Below are 12,500 nucleotides of genomic sequence, written 5' to 3'. Positions count from 1 at the left end.
TGATAACAAGCCGTAATGTGAGTGCTTCAGCTACAGTGAGTGCTTCAGCTACAGTGAGTGCTTCAGCTACAGTGAGTGCTGCAGCTACAGTGAGTGCTGCAGCTACAGTGAGTGCTTCAGCTACAGTGAGTGCTTCAGCTACAGTGAGTGCTTCAGCTACAGTGAGTGCTTCAGCTACAGTGAGTGCTGCAGCTACAGTAGCATCATCATCTAACCGTTACTAGCGTGATGGTGCCACAGCTAACAACGGAGATCAAACTCGGAAGGAAAGCCTGGGCTACAAGTACAGTGGATGTTACTTGCATGCTGCATATTCTTGTGCCCGATGCAAGCAAGCATGGACATGTCATGCATGGCACCTGCTCCTTCGAACAAGAGGAGCTTCCCAGCACTCAACTCACCTTCACTTTACGAGGCTCCTTTTTCGTTGACAGCTTGCCAAAGAGATTCGAAAAGCTGTCCGACAGCTGTGCACATGACGCCAAAGGAACAGCAAATCACCGGGTGTAGTGTGCACCAGTACCAAGAGTAGCATCCTTATATGATGCTAGAGTATATTATAGTGTACAGTTTGCACTCTTTCTTGTTTTACTGAAGACACGACCTACTAGTAAGAAGATAGGAGAGAAGTAGCAGGACAACACAACAATGGGAAGAGTAGGGGCTCCAAGAAGGACTCTGTGCTGGTGACTCGAGTGGTGAGGCAAGCCAACAACGCCGACCCGTGGTCTTGCAATTACGCTGTGTATGGCGTAACAGTGGCACGAATGGAGTTTTCAGGGACGGTGTCATTACTGGTAGCTATAACCAGCTACCGAATAAGAAAACATCAATACTAAGTTAGTAGCTCGCAGTCGCTTGGTGTAGGCCGTGATTATGTGTCCATACCTTTGCACCGGTACCTCGGCGCGACATTGTTGGCGTGGCATACGAAGGTGCAGCGTCTCGCGCTAACGTCGTGGCCTTGGCTGCGGTGGACTTTGCCGGCTTTGCAGTGGATCGCCGCCCAATCTCGTCTAAAGAGGCATCAATAGACTGAGCCCTGTGCAGAACGCACCAGAACAAAGTACAGTATGCACATGAAAAAAGGATACTTCAAGTGAATAGCGATTTTCTTCCAGAAAGCAAAGCAGACTCGCTACCAACACTTCATTTCCAATGGAGCAATGATCCACTACATGCCAGTACTGAAGTACTAGTACAGCCAGTTTGGTGCTGCTATCAGTACACATCACGTGCAGAATAATGCTAGTTGAACATATCCGTGGTCCCTGGTTTGAGAAAGCTACACTACACATGCCTTATTGCCCACGCCAGCTGCTTCGAGCTACAAAGATACTGACTGGTTGATTGAGGAGTGTTCGATGAACGCGTCATTGTGACTATGTTTTTTTTGCAGTTTTCTTCCAAATCCTTTTAAAATTGTTAATTGAAGATACTCACCTTCCTCGCATCAACCGCTCTGCTGCCTCCTTGCTCGAAAACACATCTTCCCCACCGGACATGAAGCTTGCTGAATTGTTTGGTTCTGTCCGTGAAAACATGCTTGTGTCCATGGATGGAGATCGCTGTGCACGGATGCCAATGCCTTCATCTAAGAGATACACAGCAGCAAGCATGTGCACATACCGTTAGTCGTGTACATGTACACATCTCGCCTCATCACAAGTCCGATTCTCTGCCATGGGGCAATATTGGTAGGATTCATCAAACACTACACCAATAACAACCTCCATCCTGTGGGATACTGCCAGTTACATTATGTCACCTCACACAGCTTACAAAGTAACTAGCAACCATCTGCTACACGTGGCACTTGCTACTGGCGGCGTGTTCGGAGTCTTACCTCTCAGGAACTTTGACACAGGTGTTGGTGGCGACAGGGGTATGTTCTTGCCGACGGGCCCGTTTGCCTTGCCTTCCGGGGGCAGTGTGATGTGAAAGTGCAGCGCATTGCCTCGCTTTGTCGGCGGCGTGAGCGGCGGCAGAGCGGACGACGACGGAGCAAACTCCTCGGTGTCACTGCCCGGCAAGCTGTCCATGCTGGAGTACATACTCGTGGTGTCCATGCTGTCCGAGCGCAGGCGGCTGAGAGCGGGACTGCGCGGCCGGTCGGGCGTCATGGGTCGCTTGGGAATCTGCACTTGTAGCGGCGCTGCTGCCACGCGCTTCATCACCACCTGTTTGCCGTTGAGCTTCATCTGAAGTAGCAAGAAGTAGGTGGCGGTGACGCTGTCGAAACTCCACTGCGCCCAGGCCACACAAGAACACACAAGAACACACACGGTCAACACGTTTGAGTATGAGCATGCGCTGGATAATATATACTGGTAGGTGCAATTGAAGGTGAGAGAAATGATGTGCGTACACTCCGCACAGCCTGTCATGATCATCTCTCATGAGTCATGACTTGTATACCCTGTGTTTCAATATCCTTCTCAAAGTAGATACACATGACGTCATGAGTGGTTGCATAAGTAGATACACATGACGTCATGAGTAGTTGCATGAGTAGATACACATGACGTCATGAGTAGTTGCATGAGGATAGAATCACTAGAAAAGACTTTCCTCAGGCTAGAAAAAAACAAATTAAAAAAAACGGAACAGCTCCTAGGTACTAGTACGTGGGGACACCTGCCAATGGACAACTTGAACGGGAAGTTCATGCACATGGCGAAACATGGCATGGTATAGTTTGCCAATTGCATCACGACTCCTAAGCATACCTTTTGTACATCTTCCAAGATATCATCCACGCTGCGCCCATAGCCACGCGCCATTTCCTGGATGACAGTCGTGTCCACCTCCTCCTGTACACGCAGACATTGAACAGTGACGAGGAGAACAGGCAGACATTGAACAGGGATGAGGAGAACTCACTACACTACCTACAGGGACACTTCAGGAGGGTGTGCCGCCTCCGAGGACCGGCAATGAACAACAGTTACTGTGCCTTGTTGCCCAGGTACTCTACGCACAAGGCCACATGGCCAGGGCCACCGAAGAGTACCTGGTGCTGCCAGGGGAAAGACTAGATTATACCCAAGGTACCAAGATGATTGTAGCAAAGCCGTGTACTGCAACTGATACATACCATGTTCACCATCTTCAAGACTTAGTGTACACACCGGTACACGAGGCCTTGCACTGCTGTGCCGGCAAACTATTTAGTGTTCATTCTGGAGAGACCCTAAATGATAGACACTGAATCATCTTTTTTTCTTCATGAAGTGTGCGCTGGCATCAATCCTCAGGATATACTGCAGGTTTGTCTAGAATGCAACACGCCACTCCTTCTGCACACGGTTATAGCCAACACGCCAAACGGGAGCCATGCATCTAGAGGATACAGGGCTACATACCCCATAATGCGACGACCACTCGACCGGCTTCAATGTCCCGGTGTTCATCCACGTGTGCTGTATGAGTACGTCCACAGTCAGCCGCCGGGTCGGGTTGGTCTGTGAGTGTTAGCAGCACAACAAGTGGCAGTGGATCATACTTATACGTATATGGCATACACTGGTATGCACGGCGAGAGCATTTCGACACCCGGTGGCAGTCTTTCAGGTTATCCTAGTTCAAACGGCAGTCTTCTTACCATGCACTACTTGCACTACTTGCACTACTTGCACTACTTGCCGCATCATGTGGCTGCACAACCCACTCACACAATCATCCTTGTCCGGATAGACATTGGCATTTGCGACTATGGAGGAGGGGGGGGGGGGCTCCATGGGAGAATTTTAGGAAAATTGGGCCCAAATAGCCCATATTTCATTGCTTCAAAATCACAGGATAAAATTGTTGGTCCGGCTTGGCCGCACCGGTTCCAACCCCTGCATTACATCGGAGTACATTGTATCCAGAATTCAAGCATGTACAGAACTGGTAACTTTAATAGCATGTACAGGACTTGTAACTTAGCTGGCAAATACGGTGAAACGTCAGTACAAAGCACCCCGGTTATAACATACATTATCTCTTGGCATTATAATTTACTTCGAAGTATAAGTACGTTTTAGCATCCTACATATCCTTTTCTAGTCGTTTGACCTCGGATATGAGGTGAGTCAGTTTTTTTGCGTCGCGTGGAGATATTTCACTAAAGTATCATAGTACATGTACTAGAAACATGCGTGGACTTGTGCTCACGGGGAACTACCTGCATCTAGCAGGGCATTATGTACTACATGTAGTAAGGAAGATACATACTTATGATCATCATGACATCAGACTTACCACCAGGAGTTCACTGATTAGCTGAGTACTTGCTGTCGACAGCCACTTTGGCACTTCATACTTTCCAGCCTGTGGCACACAGGAATGTTGGAATGGATAGAAAGGCTTTAGCATGTTGATCACTACACCGCACTGGTGCGTGTGTTGATTAAGACCGGGCCATTCTCACTTACGAGGCAGGCCGATTGACTCATGCTTGTACGCGCATGCATGTGCACTCACATGTACACATGCACGCACACACACGCACAATGTAATTGTATACTAAAGTAGTAAACTGAGTTTTCCAGTCTACCCTGAGGCTCTTGTAGGCATTTCATCACCTCATGTTTGCGCCAATCCACACAACTTCAACACTACCATTTCCTCCAGAAACAAACACTTTTTCAATCAATCTGTCAGTTCTTGTGAATTGAGCTCTGAGGAATCGAGCAATGGTGACACCGGGTGAGACTCAAACGGCATCGATTTTTCTTCAGCACACCAGCTCCTTGGAATGTGAATAAAAAGTCATGATTTTTCCGGAGGAAGTAGGTAGGACTGCTACCTACATCATGTAGGGTGTACTAGTATAGTAGTACGAGTATAGACGGTATGTCTACTTCAGCACACACGGTGCCATGCTCACCTGTATTAATCGATAGAGATAGGCCGTGTTGTCATGGTCGAATGGCAGAAAGCCGCAGAGCAGGGCGTAGAGCAGCACACCCATGCTCCAGATATCCGCCTGCACACGACCAGAACGGGAGGAACAAGCAACCGATTGCACAGCGTGAGACAAAGAGCCTGAATACAGTATGCAGGCCAAAAAGTACTCCATCACCGGCATCCAGATGCACAAGTCGTACTCAGGGACGTAGCTCACACATCGGTGGTGTGGTGACCATGTAACACCGGCCACCCCGTTGTCGCCATTTTTACCTATTTTGCCTATGTAGTACCTGTGTCAGCCAGTGCTGGTGTGGTGACCGGACTATATGGGGCTATATACGAGCTACGCGCCTGGTACTGGACAGTCGACTGAGCACAGCCAAGCTTCCACAGCATGCACATGTACGATATAAGCCGGATTCCTGGCTAGGGCATCAAGTTCCGCTATACCATTGCTACTGCCAAACAAAGTGAGCATGATGATAATTATTATAATGGTGGTCTAAGAGAAGGAGAGTTGTGACAAGATATCACTGCAACACTTGCAAGAAGGCTGTAGAAAGTAGTGTTGAACAGAACTGCCCAAGCACCACAGCATTACCCGCATGAGATGTACATCTATAAGTGAATGGACGTACCTCTGTCCCTAGATAAGGTCTTCCCTTTATTAGCTCTGGTTGAGGAGAAAACACACGCACACACACACATACACAAACACACACACGCACACATACACATACACAAACACAAACACACACACACATACACGCACACACACACACACACACACACACACACACACACACACACGCACGCACACACACACACACACACACACACATACACACACACACACACACACACACACACACACACACATACACACACACACACACACACACACACATACACACACACACACACACACACACACACACACACACACACAATGGCCACATCAACAGTATTTCTCGATCCAAAACACAAGCTTGCAATCAAGTGTTGCAACTGGCTTTGGTAGACAGAAGATGTAAGTGCTAGATTGTATGGCCTGCAGCAACGATACACCACTTAGAAACTGCAAGCCCAGTGGGTACCGACTCTACACGTTGAGACATGATTGGAAGACCACAGGGACCAGTAGACAGGAAACACTATGACTGTATCACCCCAATATGATTGTATCACACTAATACGACTGTATCACCCTAATACGACTGTATCACACTGATATATCACCACGTAATAAAAAATCCCTGCACGCCATGTGATGGTCGCTAAAGGTAGATTTGACTCGACTCGTGAGTCTAGACCGGCGTGGTGTCCACATGCATGCACTACACATACCTGGAGCTGCATACGCCGGGGATCCACAGCAAGTTTGGAGCGGATCATCTAATGACTGTAGTGCGGCACAGGCATATAGCGTAGAACAAACGCAACTGAGCACTGGTATTAGGAAACTAGCTGCATGCCCAAACGTTGGACCCGTCTGGAAAAGGACTATGCCACGCTCATAAGCGTGCCTTCGTGAGGATAATGGAAAAACAGTGGTCATTGCCAGTTTGACCGGGAATCCGTTATGTTTGCACACCATAGAGACCCTCTGAGAGGAAGCCGCATTACATGGACAACTGGTTGTCCCTCGGATTGCAAGACCCTGTACACGCACATGTAGCCATGCATCGCAGCCAAGTCTGGACTGAATCCAGGAACTGACAGGCCGCAACCAGGCACTATGGCCCACAGCCGGGCAGGGAGTATGATGTACATGTACATGACCTCAAGAGACTGGATACTCACAGCTGTCAAGACTGCTACCTGACCTGTTATGCCGATACGTACTGTATTTTCCCGGTTATAAGCCGGCGACCCCGTTTATAAGTCGAAGCCCCATACTTGGGACCTCAATTTACCGGTTTGACGGCAGCGTTTTTAGGTCGTAAAAGGTCGACTTCTATTCGGCAGAATACGGTACGTACGCTACACAGCACTACACCGCACTGCCCGCTTACCGATGGATTGGCAACAAGGCCGAAGTCAATCAGCTTGATATTCTGCAGGCACACCAATACGATGGAAGAGATGAAGTAGTTAGAGCAACTTACTCGAGTAACCGGCTACTCGCACGTGCATCATGTATCATGTGCCAGATGTCCCTGCATGGGCACCAGTAAGTAAAGTCTGTTGTACATGTCCAAGAGTGCAGTACGCATACAGGCGGGTATTCTATGCAGCAGCTTTGAAAGCACTCACAGTGCATGTGTCATGCATACTACTCCTACGATGCAATCAGAATGGCTATCACGTGACATGACTTCATGGGTCGTCCCGTGACATGGCCTTTTATTTGAGAAAAACAGTGTGAGCATCCTGGATACAGAGTTTTCTACGAACCTGTTTGTCATCCAGTAGAAGGTTCTCCTACAAACACAATTGCACACATACACAAACACACGCAATTATCACTTGCTATCCTTAGCAGCATATTGCTTATAACAGCACACACAGGCACGCACACGCACACACACACACACATGCATACACACACATGCATACACACACACACACACACACACACACACACACACACACACACACGCACACGCACACACGCACTAACTAGCAATACTGGACCAGGCACCGTGATATTTGTAGCCTATGCCTATAGCAACACAAGTAATGTATGCCACCAAACGGTCATTCTTTGTCCATAGCACCACACATGGGTCCAACATCGGGCATAGCACCACATATGGGTCCAACATCCGGCATCACCATAAGGCTCAACGCACAGTTACCGGTTAACACTTCTTCTCATCCCACTTACCGGCTTCAGATCGCGATGAGCAAATCCTTTTGAGTGAACATAGGCCACAGCGGAACATATCTGCCGAAAGAACTTTCTAGCTTCAGGCTCCTGGAAAGAAATTGTAAAACAAAAGGAACGAAAACGTTCAGCTCATTTACTATTGGTGCATTCTCCTAGACTGGTTTGGATAGCTTCGGGCCATGCAATTCATGTTACAGGGGCGTAGCAGCCACTTTTTTTTAGTAACACAATGAATGCCAAAAGTGCCCAGAATGCAGGATTTTGCACCCTAATTTGAAGTAATTTCCAATTTTCCCAGGGGAGACCCCCTCCCCCCCCCCCCCCCCCCGGCCGGACCACCTCCAACGGCGGTGCTACACGCCTGTGTTTACTTGGATACGGGTATATTTCTTCTTTGTTCTAAAACAAGAGTTTTTGACCTTTAAAACAAGAAAGTAATGCATCGGGCTTCTATCATGCGTACATGTGGTTCAGGTGGCAGCTACAAGGGTAGTACCCTGTGTGACACGTGTCCAGTACGTCAACATACCTTGAGCCGATCCTTTGCCACAATGTAATCAAAAAGTTCGCCACCAGGAGCATACTGTAGACAAATACACAGACCGTGCACACCGATGACAACAAGTATTAGCATTAACACGTCGGCAGCTAATAGTCTCTGTGCACGTCAAGGCAGCAGCAAGGAAGAGGAGATGAGTACAGCTACAGCTATGTTGAGCTCAATGAAACAAGAGGTTTCTGCAACAACTAAAAGCTCCTGCTACTACAGCTACAAATCTATTGCTGGCTAAAGGCATATCAGACGCGTACAACAAGAGCACTACACCACGTGATGTGAATTTTTATCTGCTAGTGGACCCACAGCATAGACAGGCGGTGTTGCACACTATTGGAAGATAACAGTTACAGTTGCTTACCTCCATAACCACGTAAAGCTTGTCAGGTGTCTCCACTACCTCGTAAAGTTGACAGATATGCTGGTGACGCAGCAACTTCAGTGTCTCTATCTCCCGAAATGCCCTCGGTAAGTCCTCCTGCAAGAGAGCAAGGCAACACAACAGTTGACCAGTTGATACTGTAGTACATTCCAACACTGGGACAACCCCACCAGACCAATACTTGACACCAACGCAAGAAATCAAAGAGAACATGCAGCTCGTCCTTTTCCAAATCCAAATCTGCCGCTTCCGTCAATCATAATGCTTGCAGACTACAGCTGGTTATCAATTGTTCTCTCCTGTTTCTACAAACTTTGACCACCTTGTTCTAGAGAACTGAGCCTTGTGGTGGAAGATTGTGCAAGGGCATGTACATCCTGTTACTGTGTAAACTGTCAAACCTGTTAAATTAATAATATTTGGTTGTTGACAAGCGGAACATGAAGGGAAAAGGCACAGACTGGAGAGCATGATAAAATCCTTACGCCTAGTCCGGCCTTGTCCATGATCTTGATAGCAACCTGACAGGTGGATGTCCCAGGTACACATACACATACACATGGACACACAAATACATAAACATACATGAGCAAACAAGTACATGTAGTTGGAATATCGATTGACAGACAGCATTTCTCCGGGCGGCCCTAAGAATTCTTCAGACCTCAACCTGTCCATTGTGTACTATCCAATATGATGAAAGAGTACATAATTCCCAGGGGTTATGCACTCTTGATATTATGTACCCCCTAGCCCCAGATAAATGGGCATATATTTGCACTACCTCACTGGTATATTATTTTAAATAGTTGGCTCGTGAAAGGCTTGAAATGAGAATATACATACAGAGGCGCATTATAGTTACACATACCAGCATTCCTGTTAGCTTGTGCTTTCCAGCCTTGACTTTTGCAAAGCCTCCTGCAATAGAGAAGAAAAAGATTGTGACAAAAAATGCAGTGGTGATTGGCGGGTAAAGTCTCTTAGAATGATCTTCTAATGCAGACCCACGGGGTCTACTCCAGCATGGATGTAAGCAAGACAAGACTGGGGGGGGGGGGGGGGGGCTCACCAGTAGCAACGGCAGGCAACTTGATATCAGCAGCAGTTTTAGACAAGATGTATGTCAGTAATATAATTCATTTTTTGTTTTCGCCTGTGACCTGTGACCATTGTAAAAAAAACTAAAAAAAACTCTGGCTCCTGTAACATAAGTTTTAAGCGTATGTTACAAGTACATGATTGTATGATGCCTGTATGATGCACATGTAATGCAACCATGTAGTTATGTGCACCGTACAGGCATCATACACTCATGTACTTTGAAGTACATCATCTGACTTGCATCTATGCAGTTCCTTACAATGACTGCAATCGGCAACTATGGCTAGCGCTGAAGAATTACTAGATAACAAAGACTAGTGCTGTTTGCAATCACGTGACTGAACTGTACAACTGTCAAGAGATTCACGAATATAAAGAGCAGTAGGTGGCGGGGCATATCCATATCAACAATTTCACTGCGCTAACACCACATGTGTAAGTATTAAAGTAAAGTAAATTATCGTATCCATTCCCCCCCCCCCCCCCCCCCCCCCCCCCCCAGGGAACTCCCCCTCAATCAATACCAATGGGGATTAACCAGGTACTAGGTGTGGAACTATCAAGTGACAATTAATTCTCCCCTCCAGATCAAATAATTGATCAAGGGGACAACACTCCAATACAGGTAGTGAAAGAGCACACTGGGTGACTACTACTGGTAGTGATCTAGGGAAGTAACTAGAGTCAACACCAATGTAAGTAACAGTTACTAGTCTTATGAGTCTACTGTGTACTGTGAGGACAGCCTTCAGCAGATGCTGCATGAATGTTTGTGGCAGTACATGTGTGCAGCACAAGTATAGCACAACTGCTATTTCTTGTGCGTGCATGTGTGTGTGTGTGTGTGTGTGTGTGTGTGTGTGTGTGTGTGTGTGTGTGTGTGTCCCATATGGTGCAGTGGTATGTGCAGCGATTTCCAATCGATAGGTTGCGGGTTCGATTCCCGACGATTATGGTCACACACGTCTTTCTTCTCTTTCTCAGACTCCTCCTGACTTTTCTTTCATTCTCCTGGGTGGTTACCAACAGCCAGTGCATGCTGGAGTATGTGGTGTGATGTGTGTGTGAAAAAAATGAAAAAGACCAAAAAGTAGGGATTCACTGGCCAGAAAAAGCCACTTCATAGCTGTGTGGTGTAGACCAGGCTGAATAGTGGCGGTCAATTCTTCAGCCTTGCAAGCTGTTGAATGGTGCAATCCCAGCACAAGCTGCTATGGCTTCTGCTGTAGCATCGCCATCATCGCCTCCGGCGATGGGCGTCCAATGGTCCAATGGTGTGTGTGTGTGTATGTGTGTGTGTGTGTGTGTGTGTGTGTGTGTGTGTGTGTGTGTGTGTGTGTGTGTGTGTGTGTGTGTGTGTGACATGTGGTGACTTCGAACCATTGCATAATACAATGTAACGGTTGCCCACAATCCGACTTTGTTTTTCAGACTCCAGCTGTAATTGTATATGGGTCATTCTCCCAGCCTCCAACTAAAGTCATTCTAGGGTCTGGAGTGTTTAAGAAAGTACTCAGAGACACGGTTGTGGAATGCCACACTGAATCTGCAGCTAGGCCATGGTTCCGCTGTTCTTGAGCCTGCAGTGAACTGCTATGTACAATCATTGTACATGCCATGACGGCAATTCACACAGTCACATATTCACAAAGTCCATCCGCATGGTTGTACATGAGTCATGACTGCTGTTCAAGTAGATTGAGCCAAGTATTACTGGTTTGTTGAGGTAACTCACTGACTCAGTTAGGAACGGAGTCAGCGAGTGGTTCAACTTTGCCTTCAGCCATCCGTCTGCCTGTCTCTCCATGACATGAGCCAGGTACATGTACACCCAAATCAAAGGCTTCACACAGTAGACCATGGTAGACTGTTGGCTGCTGTGGCAAAATTATGTGAGGCCAGTCTTATTTTTACGTTCTTCTGAGTTCTGTGTCTTTTGACCACCGGTACAGCAACGAACAAGGAGGACATACGTAGCACTACAAGCAAGCAACTACTAGTACTTCAAAATCAAAGAACATTACTCCAGATTTACTCTATTTGCCCTGCCCAGCCAAAAGCCATGCAGCGTGACCCACACAAAATTACCGTAGCACAATCGCGTTTGATAGTGCTCACACAGTAAAGTGTACAGTTGGCTGTACATGTAGTCACAATGAAAACGCCTTCTCACCTGCACCAATGGTTTCCTTGACCTCATACCGTTGGCTTATCGCCGCGTGCGCAGAGCTGGACTGGGCGGCAGGCATGATGATGCCGGCTGTCTTCCTCCCACTGGCACTACTACTGCTATGCTAGCTAGCGATGCTGTGTGAAGCGACTCTTGACGAGTGCGTCTGCGTCCGGATTTCCGTCGTCCACCAGGCTCGTTTGCTCACGACAGACCGGCCGGGTGTCGCTGCTGCGGGCAGCGTTGTACCACAGATAACCTCTACGCTAGATTCTGATCTTGTCACTGTAAAGCTCGAAGGAAGCAGCTCTCTGGAAGAGCCTGCGGAACAGACGGAACACGAACTCTCCGCCGGTGCTGTGTACTCCCAGTCTTCCCATGCACAGTGATTTTACACAGACTCCAAGCTGCATAAATCATTTGAGGCTGAAAGACTCAGTCTCAGCTCCGTGGAGTCCATGAGAAGTTTGTCAGGTCCAAATACGTGATGGTGTCCAGCCTATTGCTGCGGGCACGCTGACATGCCAAAACACCTAACAGTTGCCACCAGTACGAACTC

At 47.6% G+C, this 12,500-nt stretch overlaps 1 protein-coding gene across 1 annotated transcript in view; it reads right to left on the bottom strand.

Moving 5' to 3' along the window:
* The window catches only part of LOC135815127 (maternal embryonic leucine zipper kinase-like), a 15,796-nt gene extending 3,302 nt beyond the window's left edge, over positions 1-12,494 (bottom strand). Inside the window, exons 1-18 of the mRNA XM_065328371.1 lie at positions 11,945-12,494; positions 9,539-9,588; positions 9,153-9,188; positions 8,647-8,763; positions 8,259-8,312; positions 7,727-7,816; positions 7,294-7,320; positions 6,912-6,953; positions 6,244-6,298; positions 5,535-5,569; positions 4,874-4,972; positions 4,246-4,314; positions 3,366-3,464; positions 2,730-2,813; positions 1,847-2,246; positions 1,444-1,594; positions 889-1,042; positions 402-467 (exon numbers count right to left, since the gene is read on the bottom strand). Of these exons, the coding sequence (XP_065184443.1) occupies positions 402-467; positions 889-1,042; positions 1,444-1,594; positions 1,847-2,246; positions 2,730-2,813; positions 3,366-3,464; positions 4,246-4,314; positions 4,874-4,972; positions 5,535-5,569; positions 6,244-6,298; positions 6,912-6,953; positions 7,294-7,320; positions 7,727-7,816; positions 8,259-8,312; positions 8,647-8,763; positions 9,153-9,188; positions 9,539-9,588; positions 11,945-12,020 (1,704 nt within the window). The 5' untranslated portion in view covers positions 12,021-12,494. The remainder of the gene's footprint in view (positions 1-401; positions 468-888; positions 1,043-1,443; positions 1,595-1,846; positions 2,247-2,729; positions 2,814-3,365; positions 3,465-4,245; positions 4,315-4,873; positions 4,973-5,534; positions 5,570-6,243; positions 6,299-6,911; positions 6,954-7,293; positions 7,321-7,726; positions 7,817-8,258; positions 8,313-8,646; positions 8,764-9,152; positions 9,189-9,538; positions 9,589-11,944) is intronic.
* Between the last annotated feature and the right edge of the window lie 6 nt (positions 12,495-12,500).

This window comes from Sycon ciliatum, chromosome 4, assembly GCF_964019385.1.
Source record: "Sycon ciliatum chromosome 4, ocSycCili1.1, whole genome shotgun sequence".
Lineage (NCBI taxonomy): Eukaryota > Metazoa > Porifera > Calcarea > Leucosolenida > Sycettidae > Sycon > Sycon ciliatum.
Note: the sequence above shows the minus strand (reverse complement) of the source record. Positions and strands in the feature narration are given on the sequence as shown.